This window comes from Dipodomys merriami, unplaced genomic scaffold (assembly GCF_024711535.1).
Source record: "Dipodomys merriami isolate MVZ:Mamm:240054 unplaced genomic scaffold, mDipMer1.0.p SCAF_8, whole genome shotgun sequence".
NCBI lineage: Eukaryota > Metazoa > Chordata > Mammalia > Rodentia > Heteromyidae > Dipodomys > Dipodomys merriami.
In genome coordinates, this window is record NW_027206401.1 from 5,600,163 (window position 1) to 5,627,948 (window position 27,786).

The following is a 27,786-nucleotide window of genomic DNA, read 5'->3' on the forward strand; positions in this document are numbered from 1 at the left end:
AGAAGGTTTGACAAATACTATGAACACTGGTAGTTAATATTCCCAAGTCTCTTAGTTTAGCCTTAAAATTCCTGGTTGAAAAATTCATTTCCTACTGAACACCAATGATTATTAACATCAACAGGAGCAAGTTAAATTACTAAGCCAAAGCCCTATATTTAACAAGGGACTATTTTGTTTGACAAGGGACTATTTTGTTGTACATCAAAATGTCTAAAATTTCATTATGTATAGAATTTTGATTTACTTGAGAAGACTGCACAAAAGGCTGATCAAACAGTACAGTATTTCTGATACATCCTTTAAGGCCATAAATATATCTGCTAGATAAGCAAAAATGTAATTGTGCTTTTTTTTTTGCCAACCTTGGGGCTTGAACTCAGGGCCTTGGCACTGTCCCTGAGCTTCTTTTGCTTAAGGCTAGCACTGTACCACTTGAGCCATAACACCACCTCTGACTTTTCCTGTGTATGCAGTACTGAGGAATTGAATCTAGGATTTTCATGCTAGGCAAGCACTCTACTACTAAGCCACATTTACAGCCATAACTGCTATCTTCAAATAGCAATGTAGACCTGTTTCAAATGAGCCTCTACTTCTGAGGTTGATTATATTACAGGGTATATCTAAAACAACTGTTTTGCTCTTAACAGAAATGTTTCATTTTAACCACAAATATAAATGTATGTTGGGAGACTGGATACTTTATTAAATTACATTGGATAAAATAAAGGAAATTTTGAACTGTCTTATGCCTTGATAATTTTCTCATATTCTAACAAGTTGACAAGATACACTGATAATTCATGTACATACCTTGTCAGCATGGGCTAGAATTCAACAAACCTCATGACCCCAGATACATTAATTATCCTGACACTAGCTGTTCAATTAAAACCTAAGAAATACTTGGGAAGGTTGTTTCCTTTAGATTTTTGTTCTTTTCAATTATTTTAACATATTTTTATGTGCCAGAAAAAAATTATAAGTATAATCTGACCTTATACATTGAAAGTTAGGAGCACAATCAAAATAGATACAGAAAGCCATATGTCGGTGGCTCACGCCTCTAATCTTGTTTTTTTTTTTTTTGTTTTTGTCGGTCGTGGGGCTTGAACTCTGGGCCTGGGCGCTGTCCCTCAGCTCTTCAGCTCAAGGCGAGTGCTCTACCACTTGAGCTACAGCGCCACTTCCGGTTTTCTGGTGGTTTATTGGAGATAGGAGTCTCACGGTCTCTCCTGCGCGGGCTGGCTTTGAACCGCGATCCTCAGATCTCAGCCTCCTGAGTAGCTAGGATTACAGGCGTGAGCCACCAGCGCCCGGCTCACGCCTCTAATCTTAGCTACTCAGGAGGCTGAGATCTGAGGATTGTGATTCAAAGCCAGCCCAAGCAGGAAACTCTGTGACACTCTTATCTCCAATAAACCACCAGAAAACCGGAAGTGGTGCTGTGGCTCAAGTGATAGAGTGCTAGCCTTGAGCTGAAGAGCTGAGGGACAGCACCCAGGCCCTGAGTTCAAGCCCCATGACCGATCCCCCCAAAAAAAATCCATACAGAGACTGACTTCAATTTGTCATAAGATGCTAAGGAGGAATCCAATGATTCAATGAAAATACATAGCAAGGACAAACACAGGGAACAATGAATGAAGGAGTTACAATAAAAATCTTTATTTAGGTTTGGTCAGTACAGGTAAGATATAGTGGAGTCACAGCAATATGCACTAACAGGATACAACAGTTCATAAAAACTGAGTAACTCTGCACACAGACTTCTTAAACATTCAGTCACCTAAAGATAATTGCACAGATGTATGGTGGAAAAAACTGTATCTAACACTGAAACTACTGTAGGACTCCATCAACAAGTCCAATTTTTAGTGGTAAAAAAACTACTGTACTGGGCAAACTTGGCAGTCCTAAATCACATCTACTCTAACAAGTCTGGATGGTGCGTAAGTATATAACAGCACAAGGAAGAATGCCTTACAGCACAGATATATACAGACGTCATTGTGTTATACTTAAAGATTCCCATTTACAACTTCACATTAACTCATATAAAAATAACTTGACCCTACACAAAATGTCCTTTTAGCAACATTCAAAGGAATTAACTATTACAATGTTCAAAGTGGCAGAGGTACTGAAGCAAAAAGAAAAAGAACAAAACAAAAACACACACCCACAAAAAGGCAAATTGTGACAAAAGTATGCACTGATTTTCTGGACAGTCTCCTCTCCCCAATTAAATGACACTGTATCAAAATTTGCTGGAGAAAACATTACAAAACTGAGCCCTGAACATTTACACTTGAGTCCAAGCCGTTCTGAATGTGGCGGGAACCCACAGTTCGGTTACCTTTCCCACTCACTGCTTTTTCCTCTTGAGGGTCATGATTGGAGTCTGTATCATTTGAGTGGTGTGTGAGAGAGTTTTCACTGCCAGTGGGAGAGTCTACACTTTCATACCCAGCACTGAGTTGGTTTACGAAACTACTACCTCTGCCAGTTCTCTCCTCTGAGCTGTTGGCAGCCTTATTCCCATTCCCTGGAGAAGAAGGAAAGCCATCCTCAGCTGTGCTCCCCTCCCTGGGAAATCCAGACCCAGACGTCCTCTGGCGGGAGGAGCTGCTGCCGTTACTTGGTCCATTTGCCAGACGACTGCAGTCTTTACTGGTGGCCTCTGCCTGCTCAACAGGTTCAGAAGATGTAGTCCTGCTGGTGCTAGGAGCTGACACTTGAGACTGCTGCTGTTGGTACTGAGCTAACTGCTGGCGCGTCTCCTTCAGCTGTTGCTGCAGAACTAGAATGGTACTCTGCATACCCTCTACTTCTTCATCAAGTTGAATGATGAAGTCGTTCAGTTCTGTGCAAAGGAGAGTCAAACCTACTTTAATATCTCTCTTAACATATTTGATATATTTAAGTGTTTGCCACAAAGCCAAGTCAGTAAATTCCCGAGAAATGAACAAATACAATTCTAAAAGCTTAACAGTATTATTTTTAAGTTTTACTTGGAAGTTCTGTGTGTGTGTGTGTGTGTGTGTGTGTGTGCACGCGCGCGTGCGCACATGTGTGTGTGCGCACGCGTGTGTATGTCTGTGTGCTGGTAATGGGCTTGAATTTGCTGCCTGGGCACTGTCCCTGAGCTCTTTTGCTCAATGCTAACACTGTTCCAGCCTTTTTTGGTTAACTGAAGATAAAAGTCTCACAAACTGGCTGGCTTTGAACAGCCAGCCCCGAATCTCAACCTCCTGAGTAGCTAGGATTACAGAGATATGAGCCACTGGTGCCCAGTTTTACTTGGAATTTTTAAGTAGATATTCAGGAATGAGAGTAGAAGAAAATCAGATGCTTCTAATATTATATCCTGCCACATGTATCTGACTAATAGCCTAAAAACTCTAGTCCACATTTATCTTTAAGTGTACCATGGCAACCCTTTTGCCCCTTAAACTTTTAGCCAGTGCCTTGGATCCATAGTGGGCCAGTCCTCAGGACAGTGAGCTCCTATACTCTAACCAAGGACTGTGTTCCACATACAAGAATAAAACCACACAAACAAGTTCACATGTCCATTAAGTTTCTAAAAAGGCTTTAAAAAATCCCTCACTGGTAGATAAAACCTACTTAACAAGTAGTAAGGGCTAAAAATTATTACTTTAAAGGCAGTTTAAAAAATAATACTTGGAGCCAGTGGTTCATTCTTGTAATTCTAGCTACTTAGGTAGCTGAGATCTGAGAATCACAGTTCAAAGCCAGCCCAGGAAGACCTCCACTAACTAACCAAAAGGCCAGAAATGCAATTAGTCATCAGATATATTCTTAGTTTAAAATTTTAGTTTAGTTTGAAGAGGGACTCTAGTGGCTCAAGCCTGTAATCCTAGCTACTCAGAAGACTGAGATCTAGGGATCATAGTTTGAAGCCAGTCTGGTCAGGAAGGTCTGTGAGACTTCTATCTCCAATAAACTGCCCTGAAAAATGACAGGAGCCAGTGGCTCATGCCTGTAACCCTAGCTACTCAAGGAGGCTGAGATCTAGGGATCGCTGTTCAAAGCCAGCCCAAGCAGCAAAGTCCATGAGACTCTTATCTCCAATTTGCCTTCAGAAAACTGAAAATGGTGCTGTGGCTCAAAAGGTAGAGTGCTCGCCTTGAGCTGAAGAGCTCAGGGACAGTGCCCAGGCCTTAAGCTCAAGCTCCAGAACAAACAAACAAAATTAGTTTGAAACCAGGTGCCTTGGCTCACACCTATAATCCTAGCTATTCAGGAGGCTAGGATCTGAGGATCCTGGTTCAAAGCCACTTTCCTGGGCAGGGAAGTCCATGAGACTTATATCCAATTAACCACCAGAAAACTGAAGTGGTGCTGTGGTACAGAGTGGTAGAGTGCTCATCTTGAGCATAAAAAGCTCAGGGAGAGACCTTGAGTTCAGGCCCCACGACCAACAACTGCAAAAGTTAGTGTGACTATGTTTGTATTAACATTCATCTTCACAAACAGAAGATACAGCAGAGGTAGCTAAACACACACAAAAAAGCTTAGTCTTACAAATTTAAATATGAAATCTCTTATTAAACAAAATCTATACAGATTGGATCAGTTATATTATCTTCTGGAATTCCAACTGTTTCCAAGATTTATACTTACGAGAAAGATATTTTCAAGTAATTAATAAATTTTTATGCCAGTTAAAACACAATACCTTTATCCTAAATATGAAATACAAATATGAAATTTGTATAATAAGCAATCAGGATAACGGAAAAGGAAAACCCCTAAGATGAAATAAATCCCTTTGCTGACTCTACAAGAAATGTTTCATACAATCATCAGCTGAGAACCATCTAACCTACAATATTCATGCCTGGCACTTTTCAATAGGCAGTTCAAAGTTAAATGAACTTTTCAAACCAAAAGCAATCAAACCCCCTCAAACCTTACCATCCTGACTGCTTTTAAGCTCCTCACTATATTTCTTCTGTAACGCCAACTCTGCTTCAAGCTGTGCAATGCGGCCCTGGGACAGCTGCCTTCCAAGCTCTTGGTTCTCCTGGATAAGCATTCGACACTTCGCCATTAACTTTTTGCCTGTTTGGCTGCAATGGAAAGAGTCAACCATCACAAAATGAAGACAATCCTCTCATTAGCCTTTGCTTACAATTATTAGTGATGGGTGAACACATACAGAACACAGGATAGCGCCCTGTAGTTTCCATCTTCTTTTCTGGAACATATCCATCTTCTGCATTTCTGTATTTTGCCAACACGGTTACAAAAGTAAACCCTGAACAAAATGTGTCCAAGTAGTCACTTTTGTTTTTAGTGAATCAATTATCTATTCCATCCTGAATTACCATTTGAAATAGAAATAGGACAGTTAACAGATGCCTTGGAAATACCAATATTAATACAATAATTAGGTACTTAGCTTCATCCTACAAAAATTGGTGCCATCATAAAATACTTGCTCTAGCTAGGTGCTGGTGGCTCATACCTGTAATCCTAACTACTCAGGAGGCTGAGATCAGAGGATCACAAATCAAAACCAGCCCCCATAAACAAATCTGAGAGACTATTATCTTCAATTAACCAGCAAAAAGCCAGAAGGCAAGGTTCTAAGTTGAAGCCTCAGTGCAAGACCCCCACCCCAAAAAAAACAACTCCAATTCTTTTACTGTTTCTATTCATTAAGTCCTCATTTAACTTCTTTATGTAATATATTTACTTTTGGGCTCCCAAACTGGGGGGTGGAGAGTTTTTGTAGAACGTAATACTGCCATGATTCAGATTTTACTGATGTTAGTAAAGATCATCCCTGTATCATTAAAGGACTACTTATAGGAAATAATTCAAACCTGGAAATACGTGCCAAATTAAGCATACCATACTTTCCAGTAGAAATCAATTACTGTTTTTAAAGGAACCTGATTTAAATACGTAATTGTGATACTGGAATCCTAGACAGGGACACTGTCAGTGAGTTGGGCCCTTATTCTATTCTAGCTTTCCTCTAATAGGACTTCCACTTGCCTGATAATTACTTCCAGGGCATCTGATCTTGTAAAACTGAACAATTTTAAAAGCTGAAGTGCTTATTAAAATTACATTTGGTGCTGGTTCTGAGGCTTGAACTCAGGGCCAGGTGCTGTCCATGAGCTTTATTGCGCAAGGGTAACTCTCTACCAACTGAGCCATGGCTCCACTTCTGACTTTTCTGCTGATTAATTGGAGATAGGAATCTCACAGCTCTTCCTGCTTAGGCTGGCTTCAAACTGCAACCCTCAGATCTCAGTCTCCTGAATATCTTAGATTAGGTGCTCCCATGGTGCTTCTTAAATTTTCCCTCTTTGAAGTAATGTTGCAAAGTTCTTTTACTAAGTTCTTTTACTTTTTTTTAGGTCAGAGACCATAACTCAAACTCAGTATCTGCCACTTTCATTCACTGGCTAGCATTCTACCAACTGCGCCACACCTCCAACCCCTAGAGTTTGTAGTCTAACCTGATATAATGTAATAATGATTGAAATTACATTTCCTTTCAAAATCCCAGACAGGAAAATCTAGGTGACTACCATTCAAAAGAGCCTATCTGAAAGCCCTGAGTTAGCACATGATAAGGATTTTTTTTTGACCAGTCCTAGGGCTTGAATTCAGTGCCTAGGCACTGTCCCTGAGCTTCTTTTGCTCAAGGCTAGCACTCTTACCACTTGAGCCACAGTGCCACTTCCAGCCTTTTCTGTTTATATGGTACTGAGGAATTGAACCTAGGGGTTCATGTATGCTAAGCAAGCATTCTACCACTGAGCTACCTTCCCAGCCCCTGGGATTTTCATTTTTAAATGGCTGGAGACATCTGGGGCCACAGATGTCTCCAACTAGCACCTCTACTAAACACAGGCTTAGAAATCAAATGGTGAAGAAATAAGATGAAGACACTATTGTCAAAGTGGAATCCTTTCCACTTGGCTACCTGGCTCCAACACCTTTGTTTCTTGCAAACAAATATAGCCTCAGAAGCTAGGAGGAGGGCACAGAATCAGAGGGAAACGGGGGGTTGGGGGGGGATACAATAGAGGGGCCCATCAGCTGCACTGGACATTGATGAAAGTGAACTAAGCAATTCAAGGACAGTGTTGGGAGGGAGGGAATGAGAGAAAGAGGGACTAGCTTATACTAAGCAAAAGGAAAGAAATGTACTTATCATCCAATTTGAAACAAATAGCTGTAGTGTCAAAGTTTGTAGAGTCCATAAGCTTTATAGACCACGATAATGACAATGCGCCTCATAAAGGTTTAAGTGTGACTTTTTAAGTATTACTATCCCACAATACTGTGAAATTTGTATAATTTATGTAATCACTTAATTTTAAAAAAAGCCTCGAAGTTTTCCAACTAGCTTACAAACTCTTATATGGATTTAATATTTTCAAAAAGTATCATATTGCAAAATACTTATTTGTGACCTGACTTAATTACCATCATTAAAGAATTTCTTGTGCTCTTAGCGTGCACACACACACACACAAATGAGTCTAGGAGTATACTCATTTGTAAAGTGTGTGCTTAGCAGGTATGAGGGTGCTAAGGATATAGCTCAGTAGTAGGGCCTTGGCCTAGCCCATTTAAGACCCTCAGGTTTAATTCCCAACACCATGAAATAAAGAGGATGCATTTACACACACATAAAAATGAGAAACTGCAAATAAATACTTGACAAATACATAAAAACTGAGGCTTACTCCTTTCACTCACATGTTTTTAGATTTTTTTTTTCAATCACAGAAAACCCAACCCAGATGGGCACCGGTGGCTCACACCTGTAATCCTAGCTACTCAGGAGGCTGAGATCTGAAGATCATAGTTCAAAGCCAGCCTGGACAGGAAAGGCTGGGAAACTCTTATCTCCAATAAACCACCAGAAAACTGGAAGTGGTGCTGTGGCTCAAGTGATCGAGCACTAGCCTTGAATCGAAGAGCTGAGGGACATTGCCCCGGCCCAGAGTTCAAGCTCCATGACCGACAAAAAACAAACCCACCCATTCAATAAATGCTAAGTATAACTGAATTTAAGGTTCATAAAAAAATATTATATTCTGGGTGTTAGTGGCTCATGCCTGAAATCTTAAGATACTTAGGAGTCTGAGCTCTGAGGATCTCGGTTCAAAAAGCCAGCTGGGGCAGGAAAGTCTGTGAGACTCTTATCTCCAATCAACCACCAGAAAACCAGAAGTAGTGCTGTAGCTCAAGTGGTAGAGCTCTAGCCTTCTGCTGAAGAGCTTAGGGACAGTGCCCAGGCCCAGAGTTCAATTCCCACAACCATAAAAAATAAATAAATAAACTACTCAAATATATGTGTCACCAAAGACACAAACTAAAGTGGACAAGGTAATGTAGGAAATCTTCCCTTTCCCAACCCCTACTTTTTGAGGCAGTCTTACTATTACGTAGCCCAAGCTAGCCTCAAATACTGGATCTTTCTGCCTTAGCCTCCTGAGTGCTTGAGATTATTGGCTTGAGACACCACGCCCAGCCCAGAGTTCTTCTTTAAAATCTAAGCAAAAAACTGGGCTGGAAAAGTGTCTCCAATAATATGCCTAGGAAGTGCAAGGCCCTTTAAACAGGAGTTCAAACTCCAGTACCACCAACAAACAGCAAGGCAGGCAGATAGACAAATCACACAAATATATTAAGGGAATACAAAATATCAATACATACTTCATGTCAAAAACAAAAACCACAACTCAAACTAGTTGACTAATTCTGCATTAAGTATTACTGGGTAAGCATGACTTATTTCATGTTAATAACGTATATAGTACCTAAAGTACCTAAGATACTCTGGCTTATGATCTAATTTATATAAAATATCTGCTTATGGGTGATTAAAGTAAATCATGATAATTAGTATAATGGAACTATGATATACACATAAAAATGTAGTAATCTAAACACACTAAAAAACGCCCAAGAGATAAAATGAAGGGGGAAGGGAGGGACCTGCAAGTTATCTGTTCGTGCAATATTATCCCAGTTGTTTAAAACCAATATACATGACTGTATGTGCATACACATTACCTTGACCGTACCCAAGAAACAAGAACAGTTATAGCTCCTAAAGAGCAAAATGATCTACTCACATCGAGGACTGACACTTTCCACCTCTACCTTTCTCCAATGTTTCAATATTATACACAAATATTATCTTAGAGAAAATTTAACAATAACAAGAAAAACAGGCCATAGACCTCAGAGTGACTCATTACCTAGCTGGAAAAGAAAGATACTGTTAATAATACATTTTATGAATTACTTCTTGACCTACTGAAGATGTAATTAGTCCATTTCTACAGTGGCAATAAAACATGTAAAATAAATACAAAAGACTTAATTTGGGCACAATAAGCTAATTTCAAACAGATCTGGTTACTTACCCTCCACGTCCCATAAATTGTGAGATTTTTAGAACTCTTCCTGAAAAGTCACACAAAATACCTTTGTAACCCTTCCCCGCCCCACAATCAGTTCCCTAAAGCACAAACACATGATACTTACAATTGATTTGAATGATTAAGAGAGAGAACTTAAGTCACCCTTGTTAAAACATTTAACGTTGGGGCAAGCTGGATATATCTTCCACTCATCTCAGACTCCATTATCACCAAGCGAAAATTCAAATTGGTGACATATAGAATGATCTGACGAAAAAAATTCACTTCCAGGACTGGATGGAAAATAATGCCTCATTCCATCTAAATGGTCAAATGAGTTTGCTAGATAAATTGAGCACTATTATCGTTTGTCAATTTACAAAATGTCTCACTGAGGCCAGCCCACAATTCCACATATTTCCCCAATCTTGTCAGGTACCTTGTGAGTCTGGCTCACATTCTTTTCTACTGCATTATTCTGGGAAAACATGTCAAAAATCAGCAGTCAATTCTCCTTGTCTTTTATACCAGATGGAATAGGTCCTTTAAAATAAACAGCCTTTTCCTTCACTTTGAAGAGCACAGAACAATTTTTCTGAAACGAACCTGCTCTCCACAGCCCCTCCCAAAATAATGTTAAGAGTACAACAAAATCAGAGTATTCCTTGAACTTTAAAAAAAAAACCCAACTACTTGAAGGCACATTTAATTTAATATCAAGAGTGCAATACAAAAGGCCCAAGTACAATGAAGGAACACATTCCCCCATTAACACCAACAACAATGCTCTTTTAACATGTGCCTGTTGGATGGGATGAGGGTTTAAGTTCATCACTGAAAAAAGTAATGCAGTGAATCTCATCACAGCCATACAATCTAGTTGTGAAATGAATGTTTATAATGCTTCAAACAGTTTAAAGCTCAAGTTTGATACCACACCTTGTTTGTACATTCCTCAGTTAAGATTATCTACAGTTTTGAAACCATTAAATGAACAAACCATTGATTTAAACCACATTGATTTAAGGCTCCGTTGAGGAATTCAGAGTCCTAAGCTAATAGATTAAATATACGCACTACTTGTTCTGACATCTATTACTTGATTCTCTCATGGCTATTCAAAGTTGGTTCTTAGCAAGTGAATCCTTTAAAAGCAAAATTCACCTAATTTTAGTTTTAACCCAGTTGTTCAACAACAATCATGAAGTCCACAGTCTTATCAGTAAAACTGATATACAGTGTCTCTAAGTCACTGTGCTCAAGGTTAAGAGCGATGAATATTCCAGTTCTTACATTTTACAGGAATTTTACATGTTCAATTCATGATTTAAAAATCTCTAGGTTTTCAATCCTCCAAATTGTCTGAAGACACAGTGTGCCACAGACTTAAGACTTCTTTTTCTCCCTCTATTTTCTTCAAACAGAAACATTTCTCAAGTGTCTACATGTTCTAGATGGGGAATTTTTCGGAGGTGGCCTCTTCTTCGGAATAGTCCGATGGCAAATCAGGCCTCTGAAGCAAGGGGAAGGGGAAGAGAGAAAAGCTGAAACACAAGGTTCATCTGGTAAGTTTTACATTAACCATTACAAGCTGGACAGTCTAAGAATGTGGCTTTTTTTTGGCTCAAAAAGTCTGAGTCTTGGTGTGGAAACGAGTACTTGGCTGACCCACCACAGCTTTCTCGCAGTGGGACTGTCAGGGAAGTCTTGACTGGGGAGTATGATTTGTTTACCTATCAGGCGTAAACTTCCAGGCACTCAGTTCATTTTGGGCTTGTTCCAGTTTGTCTTTAGTCTGTTCCAGTTCACCTTTCATTTTGAGGAAAAACAAGTTGATCGCTGGGTCTACCATTGTAGATCTCAGTTGGGCAACACTCGGCTGTTGGACTTGCTTGAGGTACTGGATTTGAGTCTGTGCAAAGCAAAAGAAACAATTATTACCAAATCAAAGGAAAAGACTGTCCCTCAGTAACTTGAGTCACTAGTTTATTCATTTAAACCTCTATCCTATCCTCTTTAATCTAAACTCTAGAAAAAGTAAAAATTTGTAAGACCTTGTCTCCAAAGAAACAAAGGGGTAGGGATGTCCTGACCAAGCAAATGTAAGGCCCTGGGTTTGATCCTCATGACTTTTTAAAAGCAAAAATAAAGTGAAAAAACAATTGCTGTCACTTGTGGTATGCGTACCTGTAATCCCAGCATTTGAGGCAAGAGAATCACAATGAGACTAGCTAGGGTAACACAGTAAGACTTTGTCTCAAAAAAGCCAATCAAATGAAACAAAAAACAAACACCATTCCTTTAAGGTTATTTATGTAGTAATTATGGCTATCTACTGGCATTTTCATTATTGGGACCCTAAATTATTTTGCAACCAACAGGGTTTTTTTGTTTGTTTGTTTTTGTGCCTGTCCCAGGGCTTAAGCTCAGGTCCTGGGCATACTGTTCCTCTGTTTTTTTTTTTGTTTGTTTGTTTTTGGGTCCGGTTGTGGGGCCTGAACTCTGGGCCTGGGCACTGTCCCTCAGCTCTTCAGCTCAAGGCTAGTGCTCTACCACTTGAGCCACAGCGCCACTTCCTGCTTTTTTCTTTTTGCTTATGTGGTGCTGAGGAATCGAACCCAGGGCCTCAGGCATGCAAGGCAAGTGCTCTACCACTGAGCCACCTTCCCAGCCCCTGTTTTTTTTTTGTTTTGTTTTTTTCCTCAAGCCTAGCACTACTACTTCTGACTTTTTGGTGGATAATTAGAGGTAAGACTCTCATAGGCTTTCCTGTCCCAAACTGATCAAACTGATTCTCAAATCACAGCCTCCTGAGCAATTAGGATTACAGGTGTGAGCCACCAGCACCCAGCTTTTATTATTTTCCCCCCAGCCTTTTATTCACTGGAAAAAAAAGCAAAGTTTAATATATTATAGAAAACTCACCAGGAACCAGTGGCTAGTTCTTCTAGCTACTCAGAGGCTGAGATCTGAAGATTGTGGTTCAAAGTTGCCTAAGCAGGAAAGCCTATACAATTAGGCTTGTTAGCCTATGTCGTCCACCTTAGGAGCCACTCCTCTATCTTAGGCCCTACTGTAAAGCATGGCCTTTCCCCAAAATTAGCTGACTTGGGCCTGATCAGATGACACAGGAAGGTACAACCATAAACCTTAGCCCCACCACAACAAAATTCTCCACTCTTACCAACTACTCCCTACCCCTATTGAAATTCTCCACCCTCAGTCCCCTAGCCATATATACCCCCTTGCTCAAGGTAAAGTTTTGTCCCTGAGTGGGTTGGCCTTTCAGCTTGCTGACAAGAAACTTTGCTATATGTGACTTGGTGTCTGCATGGTATTGCATAAGCTTTCAAGGCTTATCTCCAAAATTCAGCAGAAAAAAGCCCAAAGCAGAGCTGTGGCTCAGACAGTAGAGTGCCAATCTTTTTTTTTGGGGGGGGGAGGAGGGGCCCGGTCGTGGGGCCTGAACTCTGGGCCTGGGCGCTGTCCCTCAGCTCTTCAGCTCAAGGCTAGTGCTCTACCACTTGAGCCATAGCCACTTCCTGCTTTTTTCTTTTTGCTTATGTGGTGCTGAGGAATCGAACCCAGGGCCTCAGGCATGCAAGGCAAGCGCTCTACCACTGAGCCACCTTCCCAGCCCTAGAGTGCCAATCTTAAGAGAAAAAGCTAAGAAAGTTAAGGGACAGTGTCCAGGTCCTCAGTTCAAGCCCCATTACTGGCACAAATGTATATACACACAAGGAAAAAATATGGGTGTGTGAAAATTAGTGAAATACTAGCTTATTTTCTCTATTTTTTTTTTTTGCTGATAGAAATAATTCTACATTAAACTTTTCTAAAAATATACTAAGCACAAAGCCAGGCACCAGTAGCTTACAGCTATAATCCTAGATACTAAGGAGGCTGAGATCTGAGGATGGCGATTCAAACGCAGCCCAGGCAGGAAAGTCCATGAGACTCTTATCTCCAATTAACCACCAGAAAACCAGAAATGGTGCTGTGGCTCAAGTGGTAGAGTCTTACTCTGAGCACTCAGGCTCAGAGTTCAAGACCCACGACCAACCAAAAAAGAAATTAAATTTAAAAAAATATACATATGTACGTATGTGTGTATATATATACACTAAGCACAAAAGCAACTGCACTTCTAAATTTAAAAAAATGCAATACTAGCTTTATAACTTTATTTTATAAGCACAAAAGAGGAGGTGCTGTGTTTCACCACCCCCTTTTGAGTTGATCTACATCACAGAATTATAAAAGCCGAAACGTAACTGGATCTAGTTCACACTGCTTATTTTTGGGCAACGAAGTAGCTGCTTATGACTAGAATTCCAGCTCTCAGGCCTCCTGACTGCCAGCATAGTGCTCAGTCCACAGAACTAGAACCCTCTATCACATATCAAACATTGCATTTTAACAACAGTTTACTACTTAGCAGCAGACTAAAAATAGGTCTCTAAAATATGAAATACAGTCATTTAGCATTTACCACTTGCTTCATATCCAGAGCAGAACTGGTTTAAGATCCTGCTCTATACTAAGACTTAAATAGGATGAAAGTTAAAAAACTGCCCACTATAAATTTAGTACAAGGGAAATATTATATGGTTTCATTATGAAAAATAGACATAATGCCAAGCGTCAGTGGCTCAAGCCTGTAATCCTAGCTACTCAGAGGGCTGAGATCTGAGGATCATGGTTTGATGCCAGCCCTGGAAGAAAAGTCCATGAGACTTAGTTCCAATTAATCATAGATAAAGCCATAAGTGGTGCTGTGGCTCAAGTGGTAAAGTGTTAGGCTTGAGCACAAAGAGGCTCAGGAAGTGCCCAGGCTCAGAGGAGCCCCAGGACCAGCAAAAAAGAAAAAAGAAAAATGAAATAATGTTTAACTTAAGATTTGTTTAAAGTAATTCAATTTAACCAAAAAAGTACAATTGCTTATTCAATATTAGGCCAGCTAATAGGCTAATTTAATATAGGAAGAATAAAGCAATTTTAACAGTATACACTGAGCATTTGTGACTTAAATAAAGTGTCTATATACTGAAACACATGCATAGGTTGCAAAATCAAAAAAGTCACTAATTTTCAGTCATGGAAGGAGAGGCAAATATGACTGAAACCAATTCTTTTTTCTATGGAAGAGACTACTGTGTGAATTTTTTTTTTTTTTGGGGGGGGGGGAGACAGGGATGTTGGTTATGGGGTTTGACCTCAAAAGAGTGTGGGCACTGTCCCTGAGCTCTTTTTCTCAGGGCTAGCACTCTACCACTTTGAGCCATAGCTCCACTTCTGGTTTTCTGGTGGTTTAATTGGAGATAAAGAGTCCCGCCTCTGACTTTTCTGCCTGGGCTGGCTTTGAACCAAGATCCTCAGATCTTAGCCTCGAGTACTTAGGATTACATACATGAGATACCAGCACTTGGCTTTGTGTGAAGTATTTTAAAAAGATAACTGTATTCCTAAACTATTTTGAGTTGACAAATGATCATATGAAAAATAGGAAAAAACAAAGGAAATAAAGATTTTCATTTATGAATTAATGGAAGGCAAAAATAAAAGGAATATGGTCAAAGTAGATAGTCTGCAACTATGAAAACAGAACTTGGAAACCTGTTGAAATGACTTTTGGGAAGAAAGAGCTACAGAAAAGATGAGACTGACTGGGATATGTGGAAATGTAGCTGAGATAAGGAGGACTGAGGTTCTAGGCCAGCGTAGGAACAAGCTTGCTTTAGAGACTACATCTCCAAAGAAAAAAGCTGGGTGCTGTGGTGCAGGCTTGTCATCATAGTTATGGAGAGAAAATAATAGCATCACAGTCCAAGTTAACCCAGGGAAAAATCAAGACCCTATCTCAAAAATACAGAGCAAAATGAGCTAAAGACATGGCTAAAGTGAAGAGTCACTAGCCTAGCAAACATGAGGCCCTGAGTTTAAACCCTAGTACCAAGAAAGAAGAAAGGGAAACAAGAAAATGAATGGAAATTTCATAGAATGCCTTCTTGGCCACAAAAAGAAATTCAAAATCTAAGTTAGAAAAGCTGTACATGAAAACTTTGCACTCAGTATATTTACAATTCAGAGTGTACATCCCCCCCAAAATGCACCAATACCTTTTAAATTAACCTGTAAAATCTGCACTAAAATCTAATTCTTCAATTTGAATTTTTAACAACTTGAAATACTTACAGTACACTCTTGCATCTCTTGTTCCTTGGTTGCTAGTCGCATTACAAGGATGTTCTCTCGTCGTGCAGATTCCTGCTGTTGCTGCTTTAGTTTTTCTTCAGACTCCCTTAAGCCAGTTACATCATTTGCTGGTTAAAAGAAAAATAATCCAAAATATAAACATGATTTCAAGATAAAACTCAAGTTCTAACTTCCCACTAAGAACAATAAAAAACATCAAATTTTCAGTCTTTACCCTTTCTTATAATTTGTTCTGATCTTAGTGATCCACAACTACTGAATTATGTTCTTAAAGCTTATCTTGCCAGGAATCAGTAACTCATGCCTATAATCCTAGCTACTCAGGAAGCTAAGATCTGAACAGCACAGTTTGAAGCTAGCCTATGAAAGAATGTCCATGAGACTCATCTCTAATCAGTCTCGGAAGACCAGAAGTAGAGCTATGGCTCAAGTGATAGAGCACCAGTCTTTTAAGTGAAAAGGCTGAGGGACATCGCCCAAGCCTTAAGTTCAAGTCCCAGCACAAGAAAAAAAAAAAAATCAAATCTGTTCCCACCAGAACACAGGACACATTACACTCAATTTTCATAGCATATGATAAAAATTCCTAATTAGTAAATAAAGAGTTTGACAGTGACATTTCTATACATCATACAATGTACCCCATCAACCTCAGTCCTCTTTATCACTTGCCCTTGTTCCTTCTGTGCCTTCTTAAAAAGATTTCAACAGATTTCACCGCTCTATTTTCACAGATGCATATGAAGTACTTCAACCATACTCACTCTCCTTCTGTTATCACCCTGTCCTGGAGCCCATTTTACTTACCCTGTACACTCATTTTTTAATGTATGTTAACTGTACCAAGGGAATTTTTATCATGGTTTTGCAATGCATATATTTTACTTGAATCAGAGTAACTCTTGATCTCTCTTTGGCCCCTTACCCCAATTACTAGTCCTTTTCTTTTTTTTTTGGATCCAGTCATGGGGCTTGCACTCTGGGCCTGGGCACTGTCCCTCAGCTCTTCAGCCTGGGCACTGTCCCTCAGCTCTTCAGCTCAAGGCTAGTGCTCTACCACTTGAGCCACAGCGCCACTTCCAGCTTTTTTCTTTTTGCTTATGTGGTGCTGAGTAATCGAACCCAGGGCCTCAGGCATGCAAGGCAAGTGCTCTACAACTGAGCCACCTTCCCAGCCCTTACTAGTCCTTTTCTAACCTATTCAATACAAAATGCCATTTACCACATGAAAAATTAGTACCTGAACTTCCTTTTTTATGTGGTACTGAGTAATCAAACCCATGGTTTCATGCATGCTAGGCAAGCACTCTACCACTAAGCCACATTCCCAGCCCAGTACCTGAAATGTTCTAGTATGCTATTCTACTGAAAAGTTACAAACTGAAATTAAATTGTTGGTATTATTTTTTAGCAAATTTTGAAAAATCTAAATATACAGTTATATCCTAATTTTAAATTTTCATAAAGTTAGTACTGGTACTTCTACGTATCTCTCTTCTAGACTTATAACTCATGTTTCAATTCAAACTGCTCTGTAGAAGACTTAAGCACACTCAAAAGAAACTCTGAAGTAGTTGTGAGTTACTCTCAGATATACTCTTGGAATCTTACTAAGAACAGACGGGCCCTTATAACTTCTCAGAAAAAATTTTATCTCCTGTAGCTTATTTTCCAGCTCAATACAGTGCCTGCACAGAGCTCTTACATTAAAAGCTGAATCAAAATTACAATTGTTTCAATAACACCAATGAAAAGCATTTGTAATAAACTTTAAAAAATACATGTGCTTAACATAAAAAGAATACATTCAGGGCTGGGAAGGTGGCTCAGTTGTAGAGCACTTGCCTTGCATGCCTGAGGCCCTGGGTTCGATTCCTCAGCACCACATAAGCAAAAAGAAAAAATCCGGAAGTAGCGCTGTGGCTCAAGTGGTAGAGCGCTAGCCTTGAGCTGAAGAGCTGAGGGACAGTGTGCAGGCCCAGAGTTCAGGCCCCACGACCGGACCCCCAGAAAAAAAAAAAGAATACATTCATAATAAAACAGATTATTCTATGTTTGTAGCAATGAACTAAAAGGAGATGGATATATTAACAATCTGTAGAAAGCTAAAACATAAATAAAACTTACAGTTAAGATCTGTGTACTTGCCCTCCAAAGCTTGGACGTATGCTTCATACTGTTTCCATCTAGTATAAAAACAAGTCCATATTAGTGTGACATTGAGATTGCTTTTATTAATGGTACTAAAAGTCATATCTATAAACTTAAAATTTTAGGACAAACCCAGTACCAGTGTTTCATGCTTGAAATCCTAGCTACTCTAGCAGGCTGAGATCTAAAGACCACAGTTCCAAGCCAGCCCAGGCAGGTAGTCTGTGAGACTCTTTATCTTCAATTAGCCACCATAAAACTTGAAGTAGAGCTGTGGATCAAAGTGGTGGAGCACTACCATGGAACAAAAAAGCTCAGGGACAGTGCCCAGGCCATGGTTATAATAAATTAATTGCTTCATTATACCTCAATTTTTAGGAGATGGTAAAAGAAGCCAGAAAAATGCTTTCCATTTTAAACACAAACATACATGCTCTTTTGGGGGAAATTACACCCAAATTCATTCTGGAATCACTGATGCTTAAGGACAATAGCTAGATAACAGAAGCTAAATAAAAACCCCTCTACAGACAGGCACTGGTTGCTCATGCTTACAATTCCAGCTACTCTGGAGAGTGAAATCAGGAGACTGGGGTCACAAAGCCAACCTGAGCAGTAATGTTAACTAGATTACATCTCCAATTAACACCCAAAATTCTAGATTGGGGTGTGGTTCAAGGGGTAAGAGTGTCAGCTGTGCACAACAAAGTTGGGATTACCACGCACCTGTTGCTCCTGCCTGTAATCCTAGTTATTCAAGAGGCTGAGATGAGGATCCTGCTAAGCCTGCTCAGCAAAATCCCTGAGACTCCTATCTCCAATCAATCAATTAAAAAAAAAACAAAACCAGAAGTGTAGCTGTAGCTCAAGAGGCAGAGCAAAAAAGACTTTGGCAAAAAAGCCCAGGGACACAGCCCACAGAACCTGCATACACAGAAAGAGAGAGAGAGAGAGAGAGAGAGAGAGAGAGAGAGAGAGAGAGAGAGAGAGAGAGAGAGAGAGAGAGAGAGAGAGAGAGAGAGAGCGAGCACCAGGATGAAGGGAAGGAAGCAGTGAGGGAGGAAGGGAGGAATCAAACAGATTTGAAGCCTGCCCCGGTAGGAAACCATTCAGAAAAAGCCAGAAGTAGCACTGTGGCTACTTTGCTTCAGGATGTGCAAAAATCAAACAAACTACCAAACACAAACACACAAACAAAAAAGCCCCCCAAAAACAAACCAAAATGAAACAATAACAATACCACAGAGTGGCTGAGGCTATATTAACAGTAGAATCAGAATTAACATTAGAATTTTCTGGGTGTGGTGGCATACCCCTGTGATCCCAACAATCAGGATCATGTGTGTCAGGATCATGAACTTCAGAGAAGGCTGGGCTATATCTACAGCAATAAACTGTCTCAAAGAACAAAAACAAAATCAAAACAAAACATATGGCATAAAGATAAAACACTATAGTAGAGTATTGATCTATTTTGGATAAAACAATATTTTACCTTAGGATTAACTCATCTCGTGCCATAACTTTGAAGTCTGTTTCACTCAGACGAACCTATAAAGAGAATTAAAAAAAGAATTGAATGTTATTCCTGAAGAAAGACAAAACCCAGTACTTGGGAACGAGAAGCAGGAGGATTCTGAGTTGAAGACTAGACTGGGATATACAACAAAACCCTGTCTCACTAAACTAAAAGCCAGTCTGAAGGCATGTTGGCTCAAATGGCAGAGCAACAGTCAAGCACAAGCAAGCAAAGAAAGGGCGTGAAGCTCTGAATTCAAGCCATAGCATTGGCACACAAAGATGTTAAAAACAAGTCAACAAACAGGGCATACGCTAAAAATGCTTCATAAATGGACAAATACTGTTTTCCCTATTCTAAGGAAGAATTATAAAGGTGAGGTACTTTTCCTGGTTTAGTTTAAAACTACAATGTTATCAAATTCCTAAATAAATTAATTTTTGATTGGGAATATGGCATAGTGGTAGAGTGCTCACCTAGCATGCATGAAGCCCTGGCTTCCATTCCTCAGTACCACATAAACAAAACAAAAAAACACAAAGCTGGAAGTGGTGCTATGGCTCAAGTGGTAGGATGTTATCCTTGAGCAAAAGAAGCTCAGGGACAGAACCCAGGCCCTGAGTTCAAACCCTAGGACTGGCAAAAATAAATAAATAATAAAAAAATTAATTTTCCCACTTAGAACTAGGGGTGTAGCTGAGTGCTAGAGCATTTTCCTAGTATATTTGATACTTCCTGGGTTAGATCCCCTGCACCATAAGCTTAAAAAAAAGTATTTCCTTAAAAAAGTTTTAAGTTGTAGAGCCAAGCACTGGTGGCTCACCCCTGTAATCCTAGCTACTCAGGAGGCTGAAATCTGAAGATCTCAGTTCAAAGCCAGCCCTGGCAGGAAAGTCCATGATATTCTTATCTCTAATAAACCACCAGAAAAGCAGAAGTGGCGCTGTGGCTCAAGTGGTAGAGAGAGCACTAGCCTTGAGCTGAAGAGCACAGGGACAGCGCCCAGGCCCAGAGTTCAAGCCCCATGACCAACCAAAAAAAAAAAAATTTATAGGTTGTAATAATGACCAGTGATATAGTACTATAAAATAGAAGTGGGAAAAAGCATTTGAACAGCAAATTAAAAGACTACTTGAAGGGCTGGGAAGGTGGCTCAGTGGTAGAGCGCTTGCCTTGCATGCATGAGGCCCTGGGTTCAATTCCTCAGCACCACATAAGCAAAAAGAAAAAAGCTGGAAGTGGCACTGTGGCTCAAGTGGTAGAGTGCTGGCCTTGAGCTGAAGAGCTGAGGGACAGCACCCAGGCACAGAGGACCAGACCAAAAAAAAAAAAGACTACTTGAAGCACTCAGTAATTCTCAAATTACATAAATATAGTAGAATTCGTCATTCATTTTATGATCTCATTCTCTAACTTAAGATAGAAATTTCTGTGATGTATAATCTAATTACTCAGTTAAGCAGGGTACTTGTAAATCCTAGCTAGTCAGGAGGATGAGATCTGAGGATCACAGTTGGAAGCCAACCCAAGCAGGAAAGTCTGTGAGATTCTTATCTCCAATTAACTACCAAAAAGCTGGAAGTGGAGCTGTGGCCTTAAGCAAAAAAGTTCAGGGACAGTTCCTCAAGCCACAGGACCTGCAAAATAATAATTTAAAATTGCTCATTTAAACTAGGTGCCACTGGCTCATGCCTGTAAACATAGCTACTCAGGAGGCTGAGATTTTAGGATTGAAGCTAGCTCAGGTGGGAAACTCTGTGAGACTCTTATCTCCAATAAACTATTCAGAAAAAGCCAGAAGTATCACTGTGTGCTCAAGTAGTAAAGCACTAGCACTAGCCTTGAGCATAAAGCTCAGGGACAGTGCCCAGGCCCTGAGTTCAAGCCCCAGTACCAGGGGAAAAAAATAGCTCACTTAAATATTAGCCATTTTATTTTTTTTATTGTGAACATACTGTGTACAGAGGGGTTACAATTACATGGGCAAGATAATGAGTACATTTCTTATCAAGCATTGTAGCCTCCTCCTTTGTTTACCCTTCACATCCCTTCCCAGCCTCCCCCCAAACCCCCACCCAGTTCTCCCCCCCCTAAATATTAGCTATTTTAAAAAGCCATACTCTTCAGTTGGACCACAAATTCCTCCTATAAACTACAAGAGTCTTTTGTAGCAGTCATCCTATGTAGGTTTATAGCATACACACATTAGTGACTAAACTCAAAGTATGGACATAGGAGGATTTCAAGGTTAGTAAATAAAACTCATTAAAAAATTTTTTCTTGCCGGGCGCCGGTGGCTCATGCCTGTAATCCTAGCTACTCAGGAGGCTGAGATCTGAGGATCTCGGTTCAAAGCCAGCCCGGGCAGGAAAGTCTGTGAGGCTCTTATCTCCAATAAACCACTAGAACACCGAAAGTGGCGCTGGGGCTCAAGCAGTAGAGCGAGCTCACCTTGAGCCGAAGAGTGCAGGGACAGCACCTAAGCCTAGAGTTCAAGACACACACACACACACACACACACACACACACACACACACACACACACACACACACACACACACACACACACACACACACACACACACACACACACACACACACACACACACACACAATTTTTTTTTCCTTTAAAACATACCTTTTTAGGAAGAGGTTCTTCGTTGGTCATCTTGAATCCTAAAAAAAAAGACAACAAAAAGTTCAATTGCTAGTTTCTTCCAATTAAAGCAAAACAGAAAAAAAATGTTATTTTAAGCCAATTATTAACCTAAGTGAAATGGTAAATAGCTAATCTGATTTATATAAACCTTTTATTTTAGAACTGCTTCATCTATTTAACAGGATCATTTATGGTGCTGGGACATTGAACCCAGCCCTACCTCCAACATAAAATAGACATTAAAAAAAGGTACAAACACATTAAGAGTTTTTGTATAATCTATACCCAATTTCTTTTTTGTTAGTATCTTCCATTATGTATGTGATCTAACATTATTTCCTTAAAAAGTATTGATGTCTTGGGATGCTGCTATAAAATGGCTAGATACAAGTCTTGCCTAAGTCTAACTTTGTGCTGATGTTAGATATTGACTTCTGGAGGGAAGCTAGGCATGTTGCTGAAGGGATAAAGAAAGACAGCACTCTTCAAAACCATGAGACCCTATCTGAAAAATATTCTAAAGCAAAATGGGTTAGGAGTATGGCTCAGTGTCTAGATAAACTATCTTGAATTTAATTTCCATAGTGAAAATGAAAAAAAAAAAGGGGAGGGGGTGGGAAATATCAGGATTTTTTTGGGGGGGGTTAGGGGGGTTGCCAGTCCTGGGGCTTGAACTCAGGGCCTGGGTGCTGTGCCTCAACAGTTAAATGGATTCAAAACAAAAGGCAAATTAGAATAGGCTTAAATGTTAAAAAGCATCTGCAGCATTCAATTCAGAACCTAATTCCCATCACATTCACCTTGCATGACTGTGGTAAGAAACTTATGTTCCTCAGGCATTTCTTTTAGCCTGGCAAATAGTTCTAAAAGAAATGTACTCTTGACCTGATTTATATAACCACAACTCCTCTGTACATTACCTTTATTATAAAGTTTTTTTTTTTTTGGGGTCCAGTCGTGGGGCCTGAACTCTGGGCCTGGGCGCTGTCCCTCAGCTCTTCAGCTCAAGGCTAGCGCTCTACCACTTGAGCCACAGCACCACTTCTGGCTTTTTTCTTTTTGCTTATGTGGTGCTGAGGAATCGAACCTAGGGCCTCAGGCATGCAAGGCAAGCGCTCTACCACTCAGCCAACTTCCCAGCCCCAAGTATTTTTAAATCATAAACAGTTTTAAAAAAGTCACCCTTGGATATGGAGATGTGACTCAAGTGGTAGAGCACCAGCTGTGAGCACAAAAAATCAGAGATAGTGCCCAAGCCCTGAGTTCAAGCCCCAAGACAGGCAAATACACACAGTTTGGGGTTGGAGGCATGGCTCAGTTGGAAGAACACTAGTCAATAAATGAAAGCAGCAGGTACTGAGTTGGAGTCCCAGTTTCAGACATAAAATAACATGAACATCTAGCCATTTGAACTACCTTATGTGTATATCTACATTTTTTGTTAAATCCTCTAAGAGGCTTCTTATCTTACTGAAAATAGTGCATACCTATCTTTTGCTATACCCTCATAGTTCTTGACAATTTATACTTATATTTTCCCAAATACTTCAGTAATGAGCTCAAAGCTCCATAATGAAGTATTTCATTCTCTGATATCTCTGCTAGGCACTAAGACAGGATAAGGAAAGTATGAATAAATATATTTGCTCTGTTTTAATATAAAATCACAAAGGTGAGTTTATTTAAATAAGCCAACCCAGTTGTTTCTTTCTAGAGCTTACCCAAGTGATCAGGCCATAACAAATTTTTGAGAACACCGACCCTAATATAACAGATAATTGTAGTAGAATTCAATAAATCAGCTTGAGAACAGCTAATTTACCATGAAGACTACTGTGTCTACCTATATTATCTAGTTATCAACCATCCTACCACCTCAGCATAGAATTGTAGTTGCAAAGTGAAAACCCATGTTATTCAGTAATTGCATTTTAAGTTTTATTACATGCTTCTACATCCTGATAAGTCACCCTAGATTCTTATTCCATAGAAAGATGATTAACTGAAAGCTTAAGTGGCAATAAAAGATTAAGGGGATTTATAAGTCTAGGAAACACATAAAGCAGGTCTAGAAAAGGGTATCCAACTTTGATAACTAAGAATGGGGAGTCGATTGATCACAAGGGAAAATGAAACCATGGAATTTACAGGAAAATGGCCAGAAGGATACATCATACTGACATATATATATATATTTATACATATATAAATTGTATGTGTGGATAAACTCAGAATATAAATCTAAGGGACTACTTAGAAGGGGAAAGAGGGTAAATAACTTAGAAACAGATCGCAAATAAATATATATACACAAAATACACATTTACATATGAAAACATCCTAAAGAAACTCAGCAAGACAAGCAACAGCAGCTCATACCTGCAATCCTAGCTACTTAGGGAGGCTGAGGATCACAGTTCAAAGCCAGGACAGGCAGAGTACATGAGACTCTTAATCACAAAAAAACTAGAAATGGTGCTGTTGCTCAAGTGGTAGAGTGCTAGCCCTGAGCAAAAGGAGTTTAGGGACACCGCTCCAGGCCCAGAGTTCAAGGCTCAGGACCTGCCCCCCACACCAAAAAAAATCCTATGATATGCCTCAACAGTTAAATGGATTCAAAACAAAAGGCAAATTAGAATAGGCTTAAATGTTAAAAAGCATCTGCAACATTCAATTCAGTCAATAGAACCTAATTCCTATCACATTCACACTGCATGACTGTGATAAGAAACTTACGTTCCTCAAGCATTTCTTTTAGCCTCGCAAGTGCAATAATCATCTAAAATCAATACTAGATACAAAGAATATTCTAGGTTTTAAGAACAAATCTGGACTGGGCACCAGTGGCTCATGCCTGTAACCCTAGCTACTCAGGAGACTGAGATCTGAGGATCTTGGTTCAAAGCCAGCCCAGGCAGGAAAAGTCCGAGACTTTTATCGCCAATAAACCACTCAGAAAACTGGAAGTGGCACTGTGGCTCACGAAGTAGAGCATCAGCCTTGAGCTGAAGAGCTGAGGGACAGAGCCCAGGCCCAGAGTTCAAGCCCCACAACCAACCAAAAAAAAAAAAAAAAAAAATACGACTTAAAGTCACTTAGTTAATATATTGGAGTCAGGTCCCTAAATGCCTTTTCAAAGTTGGCAGTTAATAATGATGGATAATTCTTTCACTGTCCCCATCCTCAATAATAGTTGAGGCTGGCTAAAGAATGAAAATGCCAAGAAAAGTAAAACAAAAAAATTCAAACTATTTTGGAAGCAAAATTTTATCAAGTTTAGGATAATTCATTTTTAAATAATGTAAATGTTTTTATTTATGCAGATAGTTTAGAGATAAGGCAACCCAAATTTATAAAGTAGAAACCACTATTAACTCTAGATGCCTAGCATCCCGATCTTAGCATTATGCTTCCAAGTCAGACAACTCAGATTTTCCTTTACAGAGGCAAACATCATTCAACACATCTTCAGCAAGAAGGCATGTGCCTCATTGAAAAAGAGTCAAAACTGAATGCAAGAAATCGTCCAATAAGTGGCGCTGTAGTTCAAGTAGTGGAGTGCTCGCCTTGAGCGGAAGAGCTCAGGGACAATGTTCAAAGCCCAGAGTTCAAGCTTCCCGACTGGCAAAAAAAAAAAAAAAAAAAAAAGAAAAAAGAAATCACAGCCTTAGCACTGAGTTAGAAAAGGTAGTGGTTAGGCATTAAACCATTTTTTCCTTTTCCTTTTCTATCAGTCAGTCATGTACAATCTTGTTCAAGTCACTTAACTCTAGGTTGCAAGCTTCCAATTCAGCAAAAAGAGGATTCCAATTTTTGCCTGCCTCATGAAGTGTTGCAAATCTCAATGTTTTCAAAACCATAAGAATGCTATACATGGATTTTTCATAAACGCAAAAAAACTAACATTTAGGAGTGAATCCTACATCCTACATCAGCTACATCCTCAAAGGCAAAAAACTTCCATTTGTAAAACTGAATTGTAGCCTGATCAAACATCTTAATATTATACCAAATAGGTTATACTATTATGGGAATACTGGAACCTTCTCCAAATTTAGTAACAAAGAAAAAAGTATTCAGAGACAGAAAAGTGGGAGATACCGATTCAAAGGCAATTAAGGCAGAAAAGACTGTGAGACTCTTATCTCCAACTAACCAACAACAAAACAGGTGAAGTGGAGATGGAAGTGGTACAACACCAACTTTGAACTAAAAAAGCCAAGCAATAACACCAGACACTGAGTTCAAGACCCCTTACACACACACACAGACACACACACAGACACACACACAGACACACACACACACACACACGACTCTTAGCTTCAATTAACCACCAAAAAAAACTAGAAGTGGAGAAGTAGAATGCTAGTCGTGGGCAGCTCAGGGATAGCACCCAGGTTCCGAGTTCAAACTCCAGGACTGGCACCAAGGGGTGGGGTGGGGGGGCTGGGGAGAGGAACTGATATGGTAGAGAAAGCAAATGGTCAAATTTTAAAATAAAAACAGGACGAATCAGTGATAAATGTGTGACCCTCACTTTCTCAGAAACAACGAACTGGATTAAAAGCTAGATATAGATTAAAAGCTAGATAAAACGTAAATACGTGGTTGTAAAGTGCGCATCCTAGCATTTTTCTACCAAAGAATAGTTTTGTGTTTGACCATCCGTTAAGGTTTATGTAATCTTTTGAAATCAAAGAAATTTACTCTTCATCAAATTAAGTTTGGGCCCAGGGTGTAATGTGCAGCTCGGTAGCAGAGCGCTGGCCGGAGCATGCACGAGGCCCTTCCTTCCCTGGGTTCAATCCCCAGCATCTCCTCCCCTGGCCCCGTCCCCCAATAACTAAATAAAATAAAAATGCGCCAGAAGCTGAGCCTTTCCGCTCTACAACCACAAACCTCCGAAAAACGGTTTGGGAGAAAAAAACGAAAACCTAACAACCTAACAGAAACAGCTTCACCGAGCTCCTAGACGCGAGTTCCCGAGGACGTCCACGAAACTGTCAAAAAACCTCCCCGGCTACCTGGCTGCTCTCGCCGCCAGCTCCCATTTGTAAGCGGGAGTCTACAGGAGCGGGCGGCTGCAGCAAGGCGCTACCCCGAGACGGGGGACGCGAGATCCGGTAAAGGAACCCCGCATCCCCCGTCCTCCCCCCCCCCCCGCAGGGCCCGTTTGTTCCGCCCGGTCCCCGGCGGGGGAGGTGGTGGGAGGGGGCGGCAGGGCGGGGAAAGGCGGAGCGCGGCCAGTCAGCCCCGAGAGGGCGGCCTCCCGGCTCCAGGCCGGATCCCGGGGAGCCTCGGGGGCACGGGCGAGATGGCTTCGGGAGGCGGCAATGTCTCCGCAGGCTGCAAGCGGCGGCGGCTAACGGGAGGCCGGCGCCGGCCGAGCCCGAGTCGGCCTGCGGGCCTCGCGTGCCGCCTCCCCGGGCCCCGCCGTTCCCCGGCGCCGGCCGCACCTACCTCTCCAGAGCCGGGCCGCGCGGGCGCCGGCAGTCACCCAGGCCGAGGCCGCGCCGCCGCCCAGGCCGCCGCCGGCCGCGCCGCGCTCGGGCCCGCGCTCCCCTTTATTTGCGGGTCTCGCTGCCTCAAAATGGCGCTGAGGGAGGAAACCAGGCCCCGCCGCCCGGCCCGGCCCCGCCCTGCCGCCGGCCCGGCTCCGCCCCGCCCTGCGCCGGCCCGGACGCGCCGCCGCCGCCCGCCGTGACCGCCCGGCGCACTCACCGAGCCGCCGCTCCTCGGGCGCCGCCTCGGTCACCCGCCCGCGGCCGGGCGCCGCCGGGGGAGGAAGGGGAGACGAGGCCGGC

General features: G+C 40.9%; 1 protein-coding gene across 3 annotated transcripts; it reads right to left on the minus strand.

Annotated features, from left to right (window-relative positions):
• Window positions 1-1,647: 1,647 nt before the first annotated feature.
• Wtap (WT1 associated protein) lies at window positions 1,648-27,785 on the minus strand. 3 transcript variants are annotated; one of them, XM_070010469.1, is made up of 8 exons: window positions 27,704-27,785; window positions 21,959-21,996; window positions 19,297-19,352; window positions 17,778-17,836; window positions 15,630-15,757; window positions 11,168-11,346; window positions 4,948-5,102; window positions 1,648-2,869 (listed from the first exon to the last, which is right to left on the minus strand). In XM_070010469.1, the coding sequence occupies exons 2-8, from the start codon at window positions 21,986-21,988 to the stop codon at window positions 2,286-2,288; spliced, it is 1,191 nt and encodes a 396-aa protein (XP_069866570.1). In that variant the 5' UTR covers window positions 21,989-21,996; window positions 27,704-27,785; the 3' UTR covers window positions 1,648-2,285. The 3 variants fall into 3 exon arrangements, with proteins under 3 accessions (XP_069866570.1, XP_069866568.1, XP_069866571.1); XM_070010467.1 differs by lacking the exon at window positions 27,704-27,785 and adding an exon at window positions 27,443-27,580; XM_070010470.1 differs by lacking the exon at window positions 27,704-27,785 and adding an exon at window positions 26,925-26,945.
• Between the last annotated feature and the right edge of the window lies 1 nt (window position 27,786).